At 40.3% G+C, this 25,390-nt stretch overlaps 2 protein-coding genes across 2 annotated transcripts; both read left to right on the top strand.

Moving 5' to 3' along the window:
* Positions 1–1,388: 1,388 nt before the first annotated feature.
* LOC133366978 (vomeronasal type-2 receptor 26-like) lies at positions 1,389–11,684 on the top strand. The gene is made up of 5 exons (XM_061590540.1): positions 1,389–1,550; positions 3,156–4,037; positions 4,671–4,898; positions 6,956–7,082; positions 10,783–11,684. The coding sequence occupies exons 1-5, from the start codon at positions 1,389–1,391 to the stop codon at positions 11,682–11,684; spliced, it is 2,301 nt and encodes a 766-aa protein (XP_061446524.1).
* Positions 11,685–11,912: 228 nt separating this feature from the next.
* LOC133366977 (vomeronasal type-2 receptor 26-like) lies at positions 11,913–24,235 on the top strand. The gene is made up of 6 exons (XM_061590539.1): positions 11,913–11,959; positions 15,777–16,086; positions 16,492–16,723; positions 17,026–17,372; positions 20,495–20,621; positions 23,334–24,235. Exons 1-6 carry the CDS (start codon positions 11,913–11,915, stop codon positions 24,233–24,235), a joined length of 1,965 nt encoding a protein of 654 aa, XP_061446523.1.
* The last annotated feature ends 1,155 nt before the right edge of the window (positions 24,236–25,390 follow it).

Genomic DNA, 25,390 nt, shown 5'->3' with positions numbered 1-25,390 from the left:
AAGACTTTCCTCTTTCAACAAGCCTTTTAAGTTGAGACCTATCCCAGTCTGTGTCTGTGTTGGAATTGCTTTTAATATTTTTTTTTTAAAAAAACAATATGTTTTTAACCCTTTTTAAAAGATGTCCGTAAAGCTTTTTTTAAAAAAATGTTTTTAAAGTTGTTTTGTTTTAATGTATTTTAAGGTCTGTTTTTATAATGTTTTGGTGTGTTTTTAGCACTTTTGTTTGCTGCCCTGGGCTCCTGCTGCGAGGAAGGGTGGGATATAAATCAAATAATAACTAACTAAATAAATATTTTTATTTTTTTTCAACAAATACTGCATTTATAAGAGAAAAAATAATGAATAGATCCTATTAGCATTAATAATAAATCTATGCATCAAAAAGATAAGAATCATCCATCAATCCTAATTAAACATATACATAATGTAAGTAATCATATGTCAAAATAGATATCCAAATGAGATTGAAGAATATAATATATACATCCAAATGTAGAAAGGGCAGTAAGACCATTGAGTATTGGATTGTGGGTTTTTATTTTTCCAATATTGAAATAACCCAAAAGGAAATACCACAAGACACATTCACATTATACACCTCAGTGAGGTATTATTGCCATTTTATCACCAACATGTATCTGAGCTAGCCAAAGGTGATGTTGAATCAATCTAAATTTTAAATCTAAGGACACATTACATATAGATTCAAAAGCAACTTTCAATTGATTAGGTTGAATGAAACACTCTAACTTCCTACTTCATTCACCTTTAAGATCCTGAACATCTACTTTTCAACATTCCAATACACATTTGTAAACAACAATTAGCTTTCTGTAGAGATCCAATTATTCCCAATATAATAGGAGATGCTGAAGCAGTCCATAAATAGATACCAAAAGGTGTTGTAATTGAAGATATTGCCATAGAGCACTTGTGGGTAAGTGATATCTAAACCACATGATTGAACATGGCAAAAACATCTTCATTTGATCCATTATGATCAGAGTTGAAGTCAGTTCCAAAACTGCCCATCCTGATGATGCTCAAACCTAAAGGGGCAATCCAGCAAAAGGTAGTCACAATACATTTTCTTTCTATTCAAAAGGATTTAGTTATTGGCTAACTTTGCTGCTGATGCCCTCTCCTTAAAGCCAGGTGGCTGAATTCTCAGATCTAGAATGGATGAATACTGTCCTAAAATGATTTTGTCCACTATATGATTCTGCCATGAAATAGCAAACCATTTTATTTGCAGCACGGTGACAAAGTTCTATCAGCACATCCTGGCCTTGGTCTTTGCTGTTGATGAGATCAATGACAATCCCACGATCTTGCCCAATATCACTCTTGGGTTCCACATTTATGACAGCTATATTGATTCAAGGATGACCTATCGGACGACTTTGGACCTGCTCTTCAAATCACATCACTTCATTCCCAATTACAAATGTGGCCTCCAGGGAAATGTAATAGGAGTCATTGGGGGACTGAGCTATGATACCTCCTCATGCATGGCAGACATCTTGGGTCTTTACAAGATTCCACAGGTATCAAAGGAATGCATGTTTAATTAAGACACATGGAGGATTGCTTCAAATGTGATAGAAGGAAGGAGCTGTTCAGCTTCATCAAATAGGGGAGGACTCTCCCAAGAAACCCAAAGCCAGAAACGACTACATTCACTCCTGATTCCCACATACATATTTATTATTTTTTCACTCACTCAGGCAGTCTTTTAGAAGAAATACCTCTTTAGGTCAGAGACTGCCCTACCTGCCAGCTCCCCAGCCAGAGCTCACTCATTCTCTGCCCCCACTTAATTATGAATCAAATCACTCCATCTCTGATAGTCAGAGGTGCAAACACGTACACACACCGGCATCAATGGCAAATCACTGTGCGCTGCTAGATCCTGCATCTGACTCATAGAAAGACTAGGAGCCACCGTTCTTCCATGAGCCCTATCCCCCCACCCAATGGTTAACATTCAGGAAGCCTTAAGATACAGCAGTTTAGCACAGAGATAGGACAATCCTAAACAACACCCTCGGTCTATATAGTTGCAGCATCTTCCAGTGGGACAGCTGTAGCCAGCTCCCCCAACCAATCCAGTTGCAGTATTTTCCAAACTGTGTCTTTTGGCTGTTGAGAGAGCACAGCAGCCATGATGAGACAGAGAGAGAAAGAGAGATGGTTATTGAGGGTATTAAGCCCCGTGAGCAGAAAAAGTGGTAACCTTGCTTGTCCCTGCAAATTTACAACCTGAGGCAATTTTCTAGACTACATGGCAGCAGCAGGATTGCCAACATTTTTAATGGCTCTGTTCCTGTGAGTTTATACAGATGAATGCTGCAGTCCTATGCATTAAGGAATAAATCTTCTTGATCACAGTAGGACTTCAAAGTGCATCTGGAGAAGCTCAAGCTGGATGTTGCCCTCCCCAGCTATTGAGATATCTATACCACAAATAGCTTCACCTGTTTAATTTCTGAATGTCACACTACAGTTAAAGGTACAGTAGTGGAGCAGATGAAAACATTTGGGGAAACTATCTATGATTACTATGAGCTCCATGCCTACTATGAGCTCCACCTATTGTGACCCCCTTGGCTTCATCTACCACTCACTGTCCTGTTCTCAGGCCCAATAGGAAACTGCCACCACTGGCATCATAGGAGGTACTATCTAGAGGAAAAGTTGATAAAGATAAGGTGTGTATGTGTGTGAGCATGTACCAGAATGGGGATATTAGCCTAAAAAGACATTAGTCACAGGATGAGGAAAAAAGAGTACCAATTTGTACCATAACTGGATCATGTGTTAACCAATATTGTCAAGTCCAAGAGTGCTTGTTTTGAATGAATATGTGTAGTTTGCAGAGCTTGTTAAAGTTACTTTTTTTGAACTACAACTCCCATCAGCCCCAGCCAGCATGGCCGCTGGATTGGGCTGATGGGAGTTGTAGTTCAAAAAAGTAACTTTAACAAGATCTGGTCGTTTGCTGTATGTGGGTGTTCTTCAGTGTAAATGGAAGGGGATGTTGTTCTTAAAAAACTAAATTGGGGACATATAGGATTGCTAACTGAGAAAATAATTATAATAAAGAGAATATGATCAGCTCCTATTCTGACTAACAAATTTCTCTTTTAAAGATTTCATATGGCTCATTTGACACTTCCGTCAATGATAAAATCAAGTTACCTCCCTTTTACCATATGGTCCCCAATGAAGCCCTTCAATACCAGGGAATTGTCCAGTTACTTCTTCATTTCAGTTGGAAATGGGTTGGGCTGATGGCTATAGATGATGAAGGTGGAGAACATTTCTTGCAGACCATAGAGCCAATGCTTTCTAAGAATGGAATCTGTTCAGCGTTCACAGAAAGAGTTCAAACAAATGTGCATTTCTCCAGTAGCATAATTGAAATGCTTTCTCACAAACAGAGTACTTTACCAACTTTTATGGTGAGCAATGCCAACACAGTTGTAATATATGGAGAAAGTGTGACTATTACATGGTTGGGTGGGATTATAGGGGGCATCAGGGCATTTCAACTACTGTTTCCTCAATATAAGAAGGGAGTCTCTACAGCAAAAGTGTGGATTACAACAGCTCAAATAGATTTCACATTACTGACCATCCAAAAGATTACTAATATTGATAGACACATGTTCTATGGTGCCATCTCCTTCACAATTCACTCAACGGAGGTTCAAGATTTCCAAGAATTTCTTCAGATTGTAAATCCTTCCTGGGCAGCTGAAGATGGTTTTATCAAAGATTTCTGGGAACAAGCATTTGGCTGTTCAGTTTCAAACTCCACATTCAGCTTTGGCATTTGTACTGGAGAGGAGATGCTGGAGAGCCTTCCTTCTCCTTATTTTGAAATGACCATGACTGGCCACAGCTACAGTGTCTATAATGCTGTCTATGCTCTGGCACATGCCTTACATACAACGTACTCAGCTAGAAACAACCACCGGACAATAGTGGATGGGAGCAGACTGTCTGCTCAGAATGTGGAGCCCTGGCAGGTAATGTTTCCTCACTTATAAAATTCAGCTGTCATGGCCTGGTGCTAGACAGTGGTGTGACGGGCAGTAGCCAGCATTCTAAAATGTAAATGTACTGCCCTCAAGTCGATTCTGACTTATGGCGACCCTATGACTAGGGTTTTCATGAGGCTGAGAGGCAGTGACTGACCCAAGGTCACCCAGTGAGCTTCATGGCTATGTGGGGATTCGAACCCTGGTCTCCCAGGTTGTAGTCCAACAACTTAACCACTACACCGCACTGGCTCTCAGCCAGCATTCTACTGAGCAATAAATTTACACTAATTCATGATGTGCCACTTTTTTCTTATATTGTATCTTCTATGGAAGATCAGATGTTGTGAATTGCAATTTGTTTATTTCATTTATATCCCACCTTTCCTCCAAGGAGCTCAAGGTGGTGTACATGATTCTCCTTCATCTCCATTTTATCCACACAACACTGCTGTTGTTAGGCTCAGATATTGTACTAGCTTCAGGTCACCAAGCAAGCTTTATGAGTAAGTGGTTTACTTTTCAAGGAAAAGAGAAATTGAAGAAATCAATTTCAACAGTCTTAATGAGAATGTTTCTACATTTTATAGCCATTTTGAGTCTTTTTCTCTTTCCACCTAGCTCCACTCATCCCTTCAGAGGATTTCATTCAACAACAGCGTTGGAAATGAAATTACATTTAATGAACATGGAGAATTGGCAGCTGGATTTGATATTACAAACTTGATCACATTCCCAAATAAATCCTATGTCAGGGTCAAAGTGGGAATGCTGGATCCTCAGGCCCCTCTTGGTAAAGAGCTCACCATTGATGAGGACAGAATCAAGTGGCACAAAAGCTTGACTCAGGTGGGGGAAAAAACTGCAGTATCTCTCAAGTGTCAACCTTTATGGTTATCAAATGAAATGATAAATCAACTGAAACAAATCTCTTCACATTTCTTCGCATAATAAATCATTTGGAATACCATATTCAGTTGGCAAATAGGACAAGTTGTTTTATTAAATGGGTAAATTAATATGTAGAGGTTGAGTATTTCATTGGAGAGAAGCCACCATCTGAAGGACCACCTCCCACCATAACAACATGTTCATGTCTTTTCAACTCTGGAAGTTCTGCTTCTTGACTAACACTTACTTTTAGTTAGAGCAACAACCACTAGAGACACGATCTTTTCAATGGTGGTTCCCAGTGTATGGAACTGTTTCTCTAGGGATGTGCATTTGGTCTTGCCACTGCTGGCTTAAAAATGTGTTCCAACTGGCAGTTAAGAGAATTTGCTTGAGGTTGCTGCTGGTTTTAGAATATTGTTTTTAGTCTGCTGATTTTTTTGGGATTTGTTGGTTATTTTTATACTGAACATCCTCCGTGGCACAGAGTGGTAGGCGGCGGTAACGCAGTCAAAGCTCTGCTCACGGCCGGAGTTCGATTCCAATGAAAGGAGGAAGTCAAATCTCCGGTAAAGGGGGTCGAGGTCCACTCAGCCTTCCATCCATCCGTGGTCGGTAAAATGTGTACCCGGCATATGCTGGGGGGTAAAGAAAGGCCGGGGATGGAACTGGCAATCCCACCCCATATATACGGTCTGCCTTGTAAACATTGCAAGACATCACCCTAAGAGTCGGAAACGACTCACACTGTAAGTGCGGGGACACCTTTACCTTTTTTTTATATACTTTTAAAAATTTTGATCAATTGCTCACTGTTGTACTTAGTGTTTTACATGTTATTATTTTACTGAAATTGTATTTTTGTTATATATGTGTAAACTAACTCCCCCAAGTTGGTGAGGTTCATTTATCCTTGACATGAAATTGAGTCTTCAGTGTCATTGGCTGAATTCTCTGGAATGCTCTGCCAACAGAGATTCAGCAGGCACCTTCTGATTTAACTTTTAAGCACCTGCTGAAAATCTTTCTGTTCTGCGAGACTTATGCAGGCAATTAAGACCATGCTTTTTTCACAATAATTGACCTTTGTTTTCATTGTATTTTTAATGTGTTTTTAATTCTATTGTTTTAAATGTGTTGTAAACCGCTTTGATATTTTTAATGAAATAGCAGTATACAAATATTTTTATAAATAAATAAACCATCTAGACAGGACATTGCCTAATAATGGCAGCCTTAAAAAAAGAACTATAAATAAGGGCACAATCCAATTCGTATTTATGCCAGACTTAGGGGAGATGGATGTGGTGGATCTCCAGCTGAGTCAGCTGGGTCCCAGCTCAACCAGTCTATGCTGGCATAAATCCTTCCACCCAGTTTAGCCAGGACTCAGCCAGCTCAGCAGAAACTGCTACAAGTGAAACCAGAGTAAGCCAGCATAAGACCCCAAAAAGGGACATGTCAGGGGCATGTTTGGGGAGGGGCCAAGGCGAGGGGACGTAGGCCACATCCAACTTGTGTTCAGAGAACTCCTGCAGGTCCCAATCCAGGCAAAAGTTACACCAGGCAAAAGGTCAATCTCAGAAAGTAATTGCAATAGAAGTCAATGGAGAGGGTTTACTCCCCAGTAGGGGTGTTTGGGAGAGCAGGCTTTTAATTTCTGGTCCCTGTGCACAGTTCCTGGCTGAGCCAGCATTCAGCCAACCCAGAGGCTCCTGAATGGCAAGTGGATGTAGCAGAACTTTATGCTGGCTTCTCTTGCTCCAGCACAATTTACACCGGCTTCCTCTGAGTTGGATTGCTGTGCCCGTCAGGACTAAGAAAGGTCCAACATCAAAACAGTTACAGGGACATCGCTAAAAAGGACATCAATGACTAAAAACAACTAGTAGCTGCCCCACAGAGAATGCTTGGCAGGATTGTGAGGATAGAGAGGGCTTTGGCTATTACCTGATGTAAGATGACTTCCTCAGAACATTTACCTAATACTAAACTCTGCCTATATCCTTGGATAGGTGCCACCCCTTTCAGTTTGTAATGACTACTGTCCTCCTGGTTATGGGAAGAAAAAGAAGGAAGGGAATAAATTTTGCTGCTATGATTGTGTTCCATGTCCAGATGGAATGATCTCAAATGAGAAGGGTAGGACATGCTATGTTATATTAGATCAAACTATCCATGCTATTGAAGCAAAAAGCGAGCAGCTCTTTTGCAAGTTTCTTATCATTCACTTTGTGGGTGTTTTTAAATTATTATGGTTCTCATTTTTTATATAGATAACAATGTATTGATTTTTACCAAGGAAAAATATATACATTTTCTTTTTTATTCATTCTTTCAGATGCATATTAATCCAAGAGAACAAAAGAAATTTTAAAAGTATATTAATGGAAAATTATAGTATATATTCCTTTATTAATCTAGTAAAGTCTCTATATAATTATGCAGAAATGCATTATAATATACCTAATAGAAAAAGTGGATTTCCATTTTCCTGTACTTTATTACACGAGTACATTATACTGTAAATACACTCTGTTTTTCTATAAAACAATCATACAATTGTCTGCCTGCTTACTTTGTCTAAGGGTCAATCCCATCCCAAGATCTGCCAGGATGAGTGAGTTAGGATCTGGTAGGTCTCAGGCCCAGCCAGCTGGTTTCTGGTTCAGCTGGGCTATGCTGACTTAATTTGCTCATCCTGGCTCAGCCAGAGCTCAGCCGGGGTTCAGCCAGCTGAGGTGACTCTGGTATAATGTATGCTGGTGTAAGCTTCAAAAAACAGGCATTGAAGGGGAATGGTGGGGGTGGGACTGAGGGATGGGGGACTTATGCTGGATCCCAACTCCATTCAGTTCAGTCACATGATCTGGCAACCTGGCTGAACTTACACCAGTGTAACGCAAACTCTGTTCTAAAGGCTTCTTTTTCCTCTGCCAGGCTTGGGCTGGTTCAGCCAGCAATAGCCTTGCTACTGAATGAGGTTTGGATCTGGCATACTTTACATAACTTATACAATAATACATTTGATAGCCTTTAAAGTACTATTGAATATTGTTTCATTTCTGCTTTAAGCCATGGCTAGGTGGCACCTCCCCAATGTGGAATCTGTTTGTATTTAATAAGATGATTCCACAACAGTAACTTCAGCCTGAAATACACATTCTTCTTTGCGTGTCATTCACATGATACATGGAAATCACAGCTATTCATTTAGCAAAATACCAAGGGAAAAAAACCACAAAAATATCTAGCTCTAGCACCAACAGACAATAATCACTGGAATGTTAAGGGAATCCAGTCAGAATCGAGAGCAGCTCCAGGCCTGGTTTTACCAAAAGAATAGGAACCGATATTACACTCCAGGCAAGAAAGATGTGAACAAATTAACTTTTTTGTATTGCAGAAGGATTTCAGCAGTTTGACAGACAGTTAAGCCAGGACTCAAGAATGTGCCCCCAAAGTCCACACTTTTCTCTATTTCCCCACAGTTCCCCAGAAAAGCCATTCTGGCATATAAGCAGCATATAACTCAATAAATATTATTCTTATACTTATTTTTTAATAATAATAATAATAATGATGATGATGATGATGATGATGATGATGATGATGATACAGGGTCAGATTATCCACAGCTAAGCCCTGAGGTAGTTGAAGAGATTAACTTCTACTATGCTTTTTGTATGCACAAATTGTGTGTTCCAGTTTGTTCTAAATAAAATGGTTTAGTCCCCATCATTTACATATAGAGTACACAGGGCCGGTTCTAAAGGGCGGCCAGGTTGGGCACTGGCCCGAGGACCCCAGAGCTACAGGAGCCCCTGAGGGGCCTTCCGCGATCCGCACCCCCCACACACCCCACTTACCTGTCAGCCGGCTTTTTAGCATTGCCCTTAATGAAGATGGCGGCTGCAGCTTCCCTAAGGTACTGAAGCCGCTGCCACCATCTTAGTTGATGGCAGACATGTGTGTGCATAGCACGCATGTGTGCCATCAACAAAGATGGTGGTGGAGGCTTTATTCCCCTTAGGGAAACCACGGCCGCCATCTTCATTAAGGGCAATGGTAAAGACTAGACAGGTAGGGGGGCTGTGGGGGACCATGGGGGACTGCACGTGCGTGTATGTGCACGCATGCACACCCACCCACCCACTGGGGGGACAGGGCAAGCTGACGCCCAAGGGCCCCTGCATGCCTGGAGCCGGCCCTCAGAGTACATCTTACAATCACCACACTAGTACTGCTCTGTACCCAGTCTCCACACACCAAACTGACAACAACAATCAATACACTTATACGGGTTAAATCAAGCTGCAAGCAACATTTCCATCATCAATTGCATCAACAAGTTGTGAGAAATACATATCCCATTATGTGTTTGAATAAATCCACTCCCCCTTCTTTCTGAACATAATTATCCTATTTATTCCATGAACTTTTAATGAGAGTGAACAGCTGCAAGATTACAAAACAATTTTTAAAATAATAATGTTAAGCCCCCACTTCCCATCCAATAAACAAAAAAATGGTATTTGTAAAAAACATTTATTTTACTTAACAGTGTGTTCAATGGTGTTCACTCACATAAATAGGCAGTTCAGTTAAATAAAATTCAGCAAATAAAATAAAAATAAGTAAACAGATAATTAGAGAAGACAAACAGTCCTGGGGCCTAGTTAAGGCTATGTGGGTGAACCCTTCAAGGAAACAGCTCTGAGCATGCTTGGACTGGTTTTCAAGGCAGCCCTACTAAGTTTTATACTGACACTGCCTTATAGCCCTCATAACAACAGAGTAGGAGCCTTACTAGCAGGGCCTGGAACACAGGCAGCCCCCTCCTCAAGCCATATGCTTTTCTGCTTAGAAACACATGGAAGGTACACCTCTGCCATAGCAAAGGTGGATTTGGATCAGATGAGTGATGCAGAGACCTGATTGGTCAGAGTACAGGACACAGAAAGAAATACCTCCCCAAGGCTCTGGAAGTTAATAGAAGTATAAAATGTATGTGGGACAGGGAAGAATGTGTGGCTTTGAGATTTGGGGGGGTGTAAAAATGCTTGACATCCTCCTCGGTAGGACTTTGCTCCAATAGTCTAAATGGATCAGACTCCACTCCTCCGTTTCCAACACAGTTTCATCACCCTCTCAGTGCAGCTCAAATGGCCCTAAATCAACCTTTCTTCTTGTTCCTTCCAGAAAGGCTGCATGAAAAATTGAAAAATTGTTCCCCCACCCACAAGCATGTGAGGATGAGAAATATTGCAAGATTCTGTATATAGCACATAATTCAGTTATTTTCATGCACATATTTAATCCTTTTTGATAAAGGGTAAAGGGACAACTTTCAGAGATTTTGAAAGCACAGTGCATTTTATTCATTGTATTATAATAGAAGTAGCAGTAGATGCTGATGAACAATTAGATACTCAAGAATCAAGACAGCCTGAGTTGAAACAGCTTTAAAAGAAAAGGGGAAAATGACTTTAGGTTGGGACAGAAGTGATGGTCTTTTGCCCAAGAATGAAGCAGTTTGTGAAATGCCTCATGAAATTCACCTTTGTTGGCTCAAAAGTTCTTAGGCTTTTGCCAGAATGATTGTCTCATTTCACTGAATAAAACTGGAATGTATCAGTTCATTATAAATCCACATGTCATTCATATAAAAAAAAACCAGATATGATACATGACTTTTCTTTTTAAAGCATATTGGGAAGAAGAATTTGAACGTTTTCCTGGGGAAAAGCTTGAGGTTAGGAAGACTCCTAGCAAGGCATTACTTAACCTTGAGATAATTTCTAGTATTTTTAAAATCACCATGCAATGCTTGTTTTTCCAGACAAGGAAACTTGTGTTAATTGCCCAGAAGATCAATATCCAAACAAAGGGAAGAATCAATGCATTCATAAGATACTAAATTTCCTGGGTTTTGAAGACATTTTGGCAATCATTTCAACTTTTTCTGTACTTTTATTCTCTCTGATGACAGCACTGGTGCTTGGCATCTTCATCAAGGCCCGAGACACAGCTGTAGTCAAAGCCAACAACAGAAGCCTCACCTACATTCTTCTCATTTCCCTCCTCTTGTGTTTCCTTTGCTCTTTGATGTTCATTGGAAGGCCTAATAAGGTGACATGCCTTCTCCGACAAACTGCTTTTGGTATCATCTTCTCTGTTTCCCTCTCTAGCATCTTGGCCAAAACCATCTCTGTGGTTCTGGCATTCATGGCTACCAAGCCAGGATCAAGGATGAGGAAATGGTTGGGACAAAGACTGGCTTATTCCATTGTCCTGTCCTGCTCCAGTATTCAAGTGGGAATCTGTGTTTTGTGGCTAGCAACCTCTCCTCCATTCCCAGATTTGGACACTCATTTAATGACTGAAGAAATTGTTCTGCAGTGTAATGAATGTTCAGTCTCCATGTTCTATTGTGTTTTTGGCTACATGGGCTTCCTGGCCATTATCAGTTTTACTGTTGCTTTCCTAGCCAGGAAGTTACCAGACAGTTTCAATGAAGCCAAATTCATCACCTTCAGCATGTTGGTGTTTTGTAGTGTTTGGCTGTCCTTTATTCCAACCTACCTGGGGACAAGAGGAAAATATATGGTGGCTGTAGAGATCTTCTCAATCTTGGCTTCGAGTGCTGGGTTGCTGGGTTGCATCTTTTTACCTAAATGCTACATTATTGTCCTGAGGCCTGAGTTAAACACCAAAGAGCATCTAATGCGAAGAAAAATCTAAAAAAAAATCTAAATAAATGTGATTGTAGGTTTCTTTATTTTCTTGGTATTCTATACTGAAATATCAAATAAATACAAATAGAAATAAATTCAAAGGAATTGGGACTATGTGAATACTAATACTAATACTAATACTAATACTAATAATAACGTGAAATTGGTGAAAGGGCTGTGTATGTGTTTGCGTATGTGTGTGTGTGTGTCTGTGCCTGGGGGGTGGCATCTCACCATGGCCTGCGATGAAGCCAAATGTGGGTACAACAGAAAGAGGCAGAGGTGAGGCCTCTCTCTCTCTCTCACCTCAGCTCCCATCACTGCTTCCTTCTCTCCAGAGTCACTGTGGTGGCTGGCCCTTCCTAAAGGCATCATCAAGCAATGTTGGTAGGAGCTATGGCAGACAACAGAGGAGTGAGGAAATATTGTGTCACCTCACCCTAGCCCATGAAGTCATGATGCACACTTAGAACCCACCCAGTGAAGGAGGCAGTGGTGCCAATTAAGGTGGATAATAAAATGGAGTCCAAATAGGGCATAAATCACTCAAATAATCCCCTGGACATTATAGGCAAAGGAAAAAAATGCCAAGTCTACTAACCATTCTGCAACCTCTCTGATGCATTTAGATCTCTGTGCTTCTTAAATCTTATCTGACATATGAATCTGGGGTGGCACAGGAATCAGAAATAGACTGATCTGTGCTTCGAGAAATGTAGCAGGAACAGGGGGTGCTAAGTTTTGGGTTACCCATCCCAGATAACAGCATACATAAGACATTACAACTTTTTCTACATCCACACTCCCTTCCTGACAATGACTGGATCTCCCAGCCAGTCTTCTGATTTGTATTTCTGACAGCAGTGAAAGAATAGTTTATAGGTAAATAAGGATGCAGTTTGGGATGTCTCAGGCACGGAAGGTCCATAGCTAAATGGCAAAGCAGTAGTGAAACCAGATTTTATTTATTTATTTATTTATTTGTTTATTTATTTATTTATTTATTTATTATACTTGTATACCGCCCCACAGCCGAAGCTCTCTGGGCAGTATACAGTAACTAAAAACAAATACAATTTAAAATACATCTTTTTAAAAAAACAATTTAAAACACAATTTTAAAATTTAAAACAATATAAAACACATGCTAAAATGCCTGGGAGAAGAGGAAACTCTTGACCTGGTGCCGGAAGGATAACAGTGTTGGCGCCAGGCGCACCTCGTCAACAAGATAATTCCATAATTTGGGGGCCACCACTGAGAAGGCCCTCTCTCTTGTTGCCATTCTCCAAGCTTCCCTTGGAGTAGGCACCCGGAGGAGGGCCTTTGATCTTGAATGTAGTGTACAGGTGGGTTCGTATAGGGAGAGGTGTTCCATCAGGTATTGTGGTCCCAAGCCGTGTAAGGCTTTATAGGTCAAAACCAGCACCTTGAATCGAGCCTACTCTTTACACCATGTCATGGCACCCTAGATGCACCCTGTGTCCTGTGCTATGCAGGGAAGGGAGATCCGGTCAAAACAGAGTGTTCCCCTCTGCTTGATTACTCTTCCCTTTGGTCCTTTCTCCTGCCATCACGGAGAAGAGTAATTTTTCTACAAGGCTGCTTTTACCAATCAACTTAAAATCCCCAAGAACAACTCAAAGTAGTATGTAACTTAGCTTTCAGACATGGGTGGTGCATAAATGGCTTTCATGGAACACAGTTAAATGTTTACTAAAATGATAGATAATAGTTCTTAGCACAAGGGTTTGATACAGGAAAATTTACAGAAAACCAGCACCTCCCACCAGTGGTGCAAGAGAACAAAGAAACAAAAGGTTAAACGCCATCCATTTTCCCTATCTAGACATAGTTCCTAAAATTATAAACTTACCTCAGGATTGCCATTTGTATGCCCTCCAGCCCGGCCATATGTTATTCTGTCATTCTAAGATCCAATCTTGATCTAACTCTCAAAGCCAGTCCCTGGCAGTTCTTTCCCCCAACAGCAGACTTGCACAACTTACATGAATTTTCCAGTTTCCAATTTGAGCCCCAGACAGGTCAAGTATAGAAAGTTAACCCCATAATGTCAAAACAAACTCATAACTTGCGAAGGTTGCTGAGAGTTCAACAATCAGTCCTTGAAGGGACCTCTGGGAACTATAGCTCTGTGAGGGCAATGGGGGTCACCTAACAACACTCAGCGCCCTTCACAAATTACACTTCCCAGGATTCTTTGAGGGACACCAGGACTTTTAAAGTGGAATAGTAGTAGAATGAATGTATGGTGTCAATTTGGCCTATAACAGTATAATCTATTTGCTTCACACACCTCAATAGACTAATTGAGGTGGATCCAAAACACATGTTCCAATCAAGACAGAGAAGGAGATCTAGAGGATTCAAACCATTCTGCAACCTCTCTGGGTGAACCTCTCTTCTTGTGCTTGTATGACTGGGGTGGTATAGAACACAGAAAAGGACTCTTAAATGCCTTGGGGAGGAGAACAACATCAGAGGGTCCTAAGCTTTGGTAGATCCTTGAAAGATATGGTGTACACCAGGCATGAAGGGAGGCCAGTAGATTTTCCAGGCTCCCTGTATCCTATCATGGTTGAAATCCTCTCCAATGCTGCTTCCAAGGTATAGTAATTATTGCAGACCATGGGTTGGGAAAGAGGGCTCAGTTAATATTATCTATACTAGAGGGCATTTCCAATAGTAGTGTTTTTAAAAGTGTTAATTTTTAATGGAAGTTTCTTATAAGTTCATCCGATTAAAAAAAATAATTTCATTTCTATTGCCAGATAAGGGTGGAGTGTCATCATCACAAAGGATATTTAGACAAAGAGATTTAAAAATGGGATTTGAGTTCCAGCTATGGGGATTTTGTGCCTCTGGATTCCCCAGAATCCGATGGTAGGCTGGATGACCTCAGAAGTCCCGTTCAGCTCTATGCTTCCATGAGGTAACAAACATGTTTGCTTCAGCATTTCTGAAACAAACATATTTGTAGCAGTCCAGAGATATTGAAGCTTCCCCTGTAATTATCTAAATCACTATAATGCATTTGAGTGGCCAAAGCTCCAATGACTTTCTAGAAGGTAGAGTGGGGGTCAGCAAGCAAGCCTGAAACGATTGCCAGTCGTTCACTGTTACATAGCCAGCTAAGATTAGGAATAGGAGAGAGGCAGGGCTCTGTGAGCTTGAGCCATTTCCATCTTTCCTTGCACGGGTTTTCAGGTTGCTGTTTCTTAACTGGCATTCAAGGCATGCTTGTGTAAAGCTGTTTAATTTAAGAATAAGGTGGATACATGCCCCTTTGCGTACTGCACTAGCAGAGGCAGCAGCTACTCAATCTATCTTGTTCAAATCAGCCTGTAGACTGAGAGGCACAGGAGTGTTCATGTTCAGAGACGGGTTTGCCATCAGGGTGCTGGTGGTGCTGGTGGTGCTCTCAAACATAGTGTGCAAAATGCATGATGTGAAATGCATGAGAAGTAATCCTGTTCATATTCCACATGAATGGTATGAACCTGCTGATCTCCTCATCGGTGGAATGGCATCGTATATCCATTACATTTTCCCAAAAATTCGTTTCAACCAACAGCCTGCTCATTTTTATGTTAACATCCCATTGTAAGGAAATTGTCTTTCATTGTATTTTGCTGATTGTTTCTATTTGTAAGACAACTGCAGAATACTTTGCTTTAAAAATATACAGTAGAAGGTTGTTGTTTTTTTAAAAAAAGGATGGATTGCTGATAATAGTGCATATTGACCTGGGGTGGCTAACCTGTGGCCCTCGAGATGTTGCTGCACTACAGCTACCATCATTTATGTCCATTGCCCATGGTGATTGGGTCTCATGGATGTTGGAGTCCAACATCATTTGGAGAGTCACATGTTCCCCATTTCCTGTTATAGATCATGCTTTAACTGGGAATTTGATATTTGGAAACAGTAACTTTTTATGATTCAATTGTTTTCTTGTGTGGTTATAATACACAGGAGTTAAATCTTTCTACTCTAGAAAGGGTGTGTGGAAGTGGTAGATTTTATTTCATTCAAACATATGCCACCTATGTGTCATATTTATTCTTCCATAAAATAGAAAGTCATTTATTTGCAGTGTGGAGACAAAGTTCTACCAACACATCCTCGCCCTGGTGTTTGCCATTGATGAAATAAATGAGACTCCCAAAATTTTGCCCAATGTCACTCTTGGGTTCCACATCTATGTCAGCTACTCTGATTCAAGGATGACCTACCGTACCACTCTGGACCTGCTCTTTAAATTGCATCAGTTTGTACCCAACTACAAATGTGGCATCCAGAGAAATGTAATGGGAGTCATTGGGGGACTGAGCTCTATAACCTCATCATGCATGGCAGACATCTTAGGTCTTTACAAGATTCCACAGGTAGGATCTGAGTATGGGAACAATGAGAATTTCCCTTAATGTCTGCTGTAACTCACTCTTCTCTCTTTTTCCAGTACCAATTTCATTATTCATAATGTTTGAACTTTACAATGCAAAAAATGCAAATGGTGTTTAAATATGTGGAGTTGCTTTCAAGTTTAATTGACATATCCAAAGATGTGCACAAGATGGGGAAGTTCCAGAGATTGTGTGAAGGAGAGTTTCTCAAAAAAATGATACAAGTGTATATCTAGAGGATAATTTACCCAAGAATATCTGTGTTTCCTGAAATGACTTAAATTAGGGATAAATAGACCTGTATAGTAACGAAATAATTAGATGAATTATAATATAATAATCTCCTGTTCTCTATATAAAATAATGGATTCCATCCCCTCTTCCCAGATTTCATATGGCTCATTTGAATCAACAGTGAGTTATCCAATGAATTTCCTTTCATTTTACCGCATGGTCCCCAATGAAAGCCTCCAGTATCAAGGAATCATCAAGTTACTTCTGCATTTCAGCTGGAAATGGGTAGGTCTCATTGCTATGGATGACGAAGGTGGAGAACGTTTCTTCCAAACCATACAGCCGATGCTTTCTGAGAATGGAATCTGTTCAGCATTTACCCAAAGTATTATAAACGCTCTGCATTTCCCCAATAACATACGTGATTTGATGAATATTGGACAGATTAGTTTCCCAGCTTTCATGAGAAGCAAAGCCAATGCAGTCATCATATATGGAGAAAGTGAAGCTATTTCATGGTTAGGAAATTCTATGGCAGCAACTGGGATAATTCAACTAATATATCCTCAGTACAAGATCTCTGCAGCAAAAGTGTGGATAGCGACAGCCCAAATTGATTTCAGATTAGATATCTTTCAAAAAGTCATTGACGTTGATATACAAGTGTTCCATGATTCTCCTTCACAGGTCACTCCAAAGAACATCAAGACTTCCAAGAATTTCTTCAGATTGTCAATCCTTCTTGGGCAAATGGAGATAATTTTATCAAAGTTTTCTGGCAACAAGCATTTGGGTGTTCATTGTCAAACTCCACTGTATCTACATTCATCGGTACCACATGTACTGGAGAAGAGATGCTGGAGAGCCTTCCTGCACCTTATTTTGAAATGAGCATGACTGGCCACAGCTACAGTATCTACAATGCTGTCTATGCTCAGGCACACGCCTTGCATACCATGTACTCATCTAGTTCCAAACACAAACTGATGGAGGTCAGGGGAAGACTGTCTCCCCGTAATGTAGAACCCTGGCAGGTAAAGTATCCTCAGACACTAAACCCAACTGTCGCAGCCTTGGGACAGGACAGTGCTATGACATGGAACATCCAGCATGGCATTTACTACTAAATTTCTGTCAAATATTAGCATCTAGTTTCTATTGTGGTCATTTTCTCATACTACTTTCCTTTCTTGCCAATGCAAAATAATAATATTCATAGTACATGTATTTATAAGAAACTTATTTCTCCACCACAGAACCTCTTCAAAGTTCTTTCAGTGATACCCAAAACTCTTGAATTTTCACTGTTCAAAGTTGAATACCGTCCATTGCAAATTGTAAATGGCCTCTGCAAATTGTAAATGGCCTCTCGTAGAAGAATATAATTAAGTCCAGCCAGGAAACCTATTTAAATAATCTTAATGAGAATTTTACAACACTCTGTAAACTTATTTGATTCTCTCTCTCTCTCTCTCTCTCTCTCTCTCTCTCTCTCTCTCTCTCTCTAGCTGCACTCATTTCTTCAGAGGATCTCATTCAACAACAGCGCTGGAGATGAAATTACACTTAATGAACTGGGAGAATTAGCAGCTGGATTTGATATTACAAACTTGGTCACTTTCCCAAATAACTCCTACATCAGGGTCAAAGTGGGAAACGTGGATCCCCAGGCCCCTCCTGGCAAAGAGCTCACCATTGATGAGGACAGAATCGAATGACACAGAGACTTGAGTAAAGTGAGGAAATAACTGTCAACATATTATTTCTTCACATAATCCATAATTTAATTGGGAATTCACTGGAATGTGTTGGGTTGGCAAATGGAAGATATGGATTCTTAAAATAAATATGCAGTTGGTGAATATTCAGTGGAGACTGCCACAATTTGATGCACCTCCTTCACCCTTATGAACATTCTCATGCTATCTGCTTCAGAGGACCTCCTCATTTTTCTGCCACTAAAAATTTTAGATTGTTTTCAGTCTGCTGCATCTTGGATTTGTTCTTTAATTGTATGCAAGAGCATACAGTGTTTTAAGGATTAAGACTGCAATCTATTAGCCTGTGCAAGGACATCCCAGGGGCCATACACTACTTCCAATCCTCTCTTGAACTGTGATGATATCCAATGTTCATCTGATCCATTTAAAGGACTCAGTGTTGAAACAGTCATAGCCCTGGCCATACTGCTGTCAGAGCTCCAACAAGAATAGGACCAAAGTGAGGCATGTCAGTCATAGGGACGGCAGAGAAATTCAAATTAGTTCAAATTTAAAGAGGAACCTACCAAATTTGCACTCTCCAAAATGATGCATGAACAATATGTGAATATTGCAGTTCTCCAGCCAAGTAATTTGTACAAAAATGTATATACTAGGATAAAGTGTGCATACAAATGCACATATTGGTAAAAATAACATACAAAATGCGTTATATTAGGGGAAATTGCTTTGCAATAATGTGTACATTAGGCAAAACTGCATACAAAAAATGGTATATTATTATGTGTATTAGGATACACTGCCCTGACCCATCCTGGCTCAGCTCTGAAAAATTGGCATTCCACGGGAGTGGCAGGGGGACCAAAGGGAGGGCTTACACTGGAACAAACCAGGCTTGTTTGCCCACTGCCAGGCTTGAGCCGGTCCAGCTGGCAGTAGCCTTGCTCCTGTGGAAGGAAAAACTTCCCAAGACAATTGAGTGTGCTCCAAGGAACAGAGTTTATTGAGACAATACAAAACCAATAGTGCCATTGGGAGAGCAGCTGCTAAGAACCACTCTGCCAGTAACAGGTAATGCTTAGCCTTTTATAATCAATTTGACATCACACATATAGACAAATCTAGACCCCTGCCCCTTCCTATCAGATGGTATATAGATGTATCTCGGCCTTGCCTCTCTAGATACATCTCAGCCCAACCCCTTTGTCACATGTCTCGGAAAGTCCCCAAATCCACGTAGACAGAATTTAATATTAGCACCCCAGATACATCTAAGTTTCGTCTGCTACTTCTGCAGTTGTAACTGCTGACGAAGCTTGAACAAACTGTCAGCATCTGGTAGTTTCATTTTTCGTCAGAGCATAGTTCCTTAAAATACATCTCATGCTTAAACACTACTTTGGATTCTACTTTGACCCAAAGTCCCAATAAAAACAATTTTCTTCATGATTAGACATTTCAAAAGTTCATACAAAGAAATCAATAAAGCCATAATCAAAGCTTCAAGGCCTTAATCAGAAATCTCATTCCTCACTCCTGAATGAGGTTTAGATCTGGCATACTTTACTCTGGTTTAACTTAAACTGGCATAGATGACACAGCCTTTCATGTCTCAGGACTGATCTGTGAAACGAGGACATAAATACAACTGATGTGGAAACGTGGGGAATGGAACTGAAGAAAGGAAAAATAAGAAATGGAGAGAAGCTGAAATTGACAGAGTTGCTGATACCTGGTCAGGGGCATTTTGTGGAAATGTTGGAGTAGGATGAAAAAAGGCATGAATTCATACCCAAATCAGGAAGAGATTTACGCCAGTTTAGGAACAGGCACAAATCTATCCTGTTAATGAAATTGTCCTTTTAATAGTGTGGAGGAGTGCAAAAACACTGTTTGCTTTTTTTGCCTTGACTGTATTTTGTGTAGTATTTGAGATTTTTGGCATTGTGTTTTTATTTGCTATATGCTTTTATGCCTCATAGAGTGAACATTAGTCTACAAGGCAGACTAAAAATAACACAAATGACAGTAAACAAATAATCCATGGAAATAATCCTTTCTGGAGTCAGTTAACAAGGGCCAGTGCCTAACAGAGGATAGATAATGTAGCTTGCCATTATTTCTTGTGAAATCTTTGAGGCAAATCTCTAGTTAGCAACATTAGAATGAATGCTAAGCAAATTTGTTCTATTTCTTGGCATTATATGGACATTCTAACTTTGGGTGTGTAAGATGTTTAGGACAGCAGGAACTTCATGTGTGTAATGCTTAGTCTGGCAGACATTCCTCCAGTGAATACATCACTTGCACACTTATAGATCTTGGATTCCATATAATTGGCCATTCCATTTACTGGTACATATCTGGTACAAATTCCCAAGTATTTTTGATCCTCCTCCTCCTCAATCATCATCATCATCCTACATTTTGGATAGGTGCCACCCCTGTCTGTGTGTAATGACAAATGCCCTCCTGGTTATGGAAAGAAAAAGAAGGAGGGAAAGAAATTTTGCTGCTACGATTGTGCTGCATGCCCAGATGGGATGGTCTCAAATGAGAAGGGTAGGACATGTTAACTTACGATATACCAAAATATATATTTGCTCTTTTGTGAGTTTTGCTGTCCTTAGCTTTGTGATTTCAATACATTATGGTACTAGGTTTTGTCCTCACTGTTTATTATACAGCCACGAGAGTGGTTGTATACTATAGCCAGCATGGATTTCTCACATTCCGCAATATTAAATTAAAAATACCCCCATGCCATTCTGATGCTTCCTATAAGCTCATTTCAAAACAAAGCATTACAAACCTTAAAGTCCTGAATTCAGAAAGCTTGCTTAACAACACTCTAAATTTTCACGGTGATAAGCAAAACAGTCAGAGAGATTCGAGAGTTCAAAGTGTAAAAAAAAGAGGGGGGAAACAAGACCCCTTTTGGACTACACAGGAAGTGGATTGGTACTGTGAAAGACCAACCCAAATTGTGTTTGTATTTTTACAAATTTGTAGAAGAGTACAATATGTCAGAGATGGTCTCCTGCTCCCCTGGTGCATTCACTATAGCTGCCCAATTTCCCTGCTTTTAAAAGTTTGATAGAAATATCTGTTGGCTATAGGTACATTCTTAAACTGCAAAGTTTTTTACCTATTAGTGAATAAGGACATGGTTTTTGTTAATGTTTCCTGTTAAGCATCTCAAAGGAAATACATATTAGCAAAGGAGGCTAATATATAATAGCATAATTTCCCAGATAACTCTGATGTAATTATGGCTGGGCATATGCTCTGGAAAATATAAAAAAACCTTCCATTAATAGTAGTTGTTAAAGGTGTGTGTCCAATACCCAAGATTCACCCTGTATCTGTGCATTTTTAAAAATTCCAATCTGTTTCTGGGTTGCTATGTACTCTTGCTGCTTCACTGTGTGTTTTGAGTTCCAAGCCTCACTGTGTAAAATGACAGCATATTGAAAACCAGCTATAACTTCCTCCCCTTTTTGCCAAGGTGGATGAAATTTACAAAGGTGCCCTTTCAGATTGGATTAAGCTTGCCAAACCCTACGGCGATACAGCCAATTTCCATGTCTGGCACCTTCAAAGTTTGCTTGCTTGTTTACAGAAGAAAAGTGTACAACTTTTTTTTTCATTTCTGTCAGAATTTGATAACATTTGAAAGCATGGTTCCCCCCTTCTGAAAGGACGAAGCCTGCAAAATTTCAGAATGATGCCTACAGTGGTTCTTCCGCAAGGGCAGACTGCCATTTTGGAGTAGCTGCAACAGGAATCAGAGGGGCAAAGTGAAAAGAAGAGTATGGATGCCCAGGAAAGACTAGAGTGGGGAAAATAGCATACACACCCTAGCAAAGATTGTATCAGTCCAAGGATCATTGGCTGGAGAGGGTTTCTGCCACCCATGGGTACTGGCCATACGCAACTGATATTTATCAGTTGTGTAGGAAGGCATAGAAATGTGTAAAAAAATCAAAGTGATTGAAATGCCCTGAGAAAACAACACACTGTGATTAAAATGTAGACTGGATCATCAAAACAGAAGATTTTTTTCTCTCCAAATATGTATTACTGAGTGTAACAAGAAACTCGCTCCCTCCAGTGGCAGTATGAATACTGGTGTAGTGTATCTTTTCCTTTTTACTCACCTTAACTGGCTGGTCTGCTCTGACTCACAGCCACTGGCTATACTTCCTTTCCTCAATGGCCCCTCACAGCCCACACACTGAAGTGCTGGCAAAGTTCTGAAGTCCACAAGGCCCTCAGAACCTCATGGCTTTGTATGGGTGATTTGGGTAGGTCTCAAGTGGAAGTCCTGTCCTTATTCCCTCAAACCTCACAAACTTAAAAGAAAAGACCTAAGGAAGACTCCTACCTCCTAAATGCCTCAGTGAAGCTGTCTACCATGAGTATGACAAACACTCTTTAAATCAGCTATGAATCTGTGTAGAACACACCCCTCCCTTCCCCCCAAAGCTCCAGCCACTAACCCAGTCTAGACCATGGAAGTTAAACATGCCTATATGGCCCTCAAAAACAAGAGACCAGCTAAGCTCACACTGTCTCATTCTGTGTTTGGCAGATGCTGAGCTGATGCTGAAGAAGGGAGGAAGAAGGGGTAATCATACTTTTAAGTTGCTCCAGCTTCCCCCTCTCCTCCTTGCTCATGTGACCCCTTCATAGTCCTTTCTTTTGTCCTATTCACAAAAGCACAGTCTCCCACCTCTTGTGATGCAGTGGTTTGATAAGTACTTTTCAGAGGTTTGTTTAATCTTTTTTGAGAAAACAATGTTGTGATAACTGTCAGAGATGTTCAAGCATAATATGTAGTAGGAATGTAGGACAGAATGTCCACAAACCACTAAGATATCACAGAATCAAGAGAGAATGACAAAAGAGTTTGAAAGAATGGTGAACTAGTTTAGAAATTGTGGACTCTCCTTGAGGAATGAGTTAGTTTGTGAAGAGGATGAAGTCTCACATCAAATTCACCATTTTTGGCTCCAAAGGTTTTGGACTCATGTCAGTGCCATTGTGCTTGTTATTCTAAGAGGAGCGAAGATGACAAAGGCCCTAGAAAACAACTATCCATGAGAGAAATAAAAACAGATTTGATATCTGCCTTTTCTTTTTGAAGCATCTGGAGGGAACATTCCAAAAAATTCTGTTGTTAATCTAGATTATGTGGATTCATGATAAAACAATACCTAAGAACAATTTTGGTTGTTTTTAAATTGGCATATATTGCTTGTTTGCTTTCAGATATGGAAATGTGTGTCAGTTGTCCAGAAGATCAATCTCCAAACAAAAGAAAGGATCAATGCATTCCTAAGATTCTAAACTTCCTTGCTTTTAATGAAACTTTTGCCATTGTTTCAATTTTCTGTGCACTTTTGTTGACTCTGGTCACACTTTTGGTGCTTGGCATCTTCATTAAGCACCAGGACACTCCCATAGTCAAAGCCAACAACAGAAGCCTCACCTACATTCTCCTCATCACCCTCCTCTTGTGTTTCCTCTGCTCTTTGATGTTCATCGGAAGGCCTAATAAAGTGACCTGCCTTCTCCAACAAACTGCTTTTGGCACCATCTTCTCTGTGGCCCTCTCCAGCATCTTGGCCAAAACCATCTGTGTTGTTTTGGCATTCATGGCCACCAAGCCAGGATCCAAGATGAGGAAATGGGTGGGGAAAAGACTGGCTTATTCCATTGTCCTTTCCTGCTCCAGTATTCAAGTAGGGATCTGCACTTTGTGGCTGGCAACCTCTCCTCCATTTCCAGATTCAGATGTGCACACCATGACTGATGAAATTGTACTACAGTGTAATGAAGGGTCAGTCCTCATGTTCTATTCTGTCTTGGGCTACATGGGTTTCCTTGCCATCCTCAGCTTCACTGTAGCTTTTCTATCCAGGAGGTTGCCCGACAGTTTTAATGAAGCCAAGTTCATCACCTTCAGCATGTTGGTCTTTTGCAGTGTTTGGCTGTCCTTTATTCCAACTTACCTGAGCACCAGAGGAAAACACATGGTGGCTGTGGAGATCTTCTCCATTTTGGCTTCCAGTGCTGGGTTGCTGGGTTGCATCTTTTGCCCCAAATGCTACATTATTGTTTTGAGGCCTGAATTGAACAGCAGAGAGCATCTAATACGAAGACAATTTTAAATAATAGATGATTTTGTAGTTTCCTCTATGTCCTTGGTATTCCACACCAAAACATAAAACAGTGTAACAGAAGTAAAACCATGTGAACATTTTTTTCCCCTAGTAATTTTGTGTTTTGGTTTGAGGATGTAAATGGTTGCTGATTGTTATACAGGCTAATCTCTCCATGTCAGTCAAAATTTCCCATCAGGCTCGGACTTCCGGGAAGGGTGACTTAGCCTGTGCCTGCTTTTGAGACGGGCTCCTGCCTCTAAAGAAGCTTATTCAGATATATCAGTCAGATTTTTTTTTTTTTGACTGATTAAACTTCTCCCGGGTAGGGAGAAACGAAGAGATTAACCTCAAAGCCTATTTTTGTTGGGACGACCAGATCTCATTAATTTATGGGACGAGGTCCAGCCGACGAAGGTGGGACGGATTTTCAACAACAAGCTCTATCTGATAAAGCGAACGTTCATCTTATCTTCTAAGAGAGAACGCACTAACAGGCAAGCACCCTTCTTTCTATATTTTTCTTTTACTTGACTTAAATTGTTGCTGTTTAAAAGAGATTTGCCAGATTGATCGGTTTTTGACATCTCACTGGGGAGCCATAACTTCTCTCTGCTACTCACTAATTAATAGCTTATCTCTGTTTTTGTTGCAAAAAGCTGTCCTGGATTTGCATTCTAAAGATATACACAGAAGAGGGATTTCTATTCCAGATTTTTATTTTGAAGAATATTATATTGTCTGAGACTACTCTCTTTTTGGTCTATTTTATTTTGACGAATCTGTTTCCTGACGACCGCCATTAATTGTTTCGATCCTGGGAACTGCATTTTGTTTACTTAAGCATGGAGAGATAAGGCTGTCTGCTCTGTTTATACTGTGATGTCACCAAGTTTGGAGTATTAACCCAATTGTTGCTGAAATAAGAAGTGGTTTTCCTATATTTTTCTTTTAAAATGGCAATTAAGAAAGTGGCTGAGAATCTGGAAATAACTATGTTTCAGAAAATAATGGATGAGATTGAGATAACGAAACAAAACCTGCGACAGGGTTGTAAGGAGCTGAAAATTGAATTGAGTAAAATGAAGCAGGAGATTAAAGATATTGGGGTCCCTGTGAGAGAGGTGACCCTGGAAGGGGTCCCTGTGAGAGAGGAGACCCCGG

The sequence above is a fragment of the Rhineura floridana genome, chromosome 11 (genome assembly GCF_030035675.1).
Source record: "Rhineura floridana isolate rRhiFlo1 chromosome 11, rRhiFlo1.hap2, whole genome shotgun sequence".
Classification (NCBI taxonomy): Eukaryota; Metazoa; Chordata; class Lepidosauria; order Squamata; family Rhineuridae; genus Rhineura; species Rhineura floridana.
Note: the sequence above shows the minus strand (reverse complement) of the source record. Positions and strands in the feature narration are given on the sequence as shown.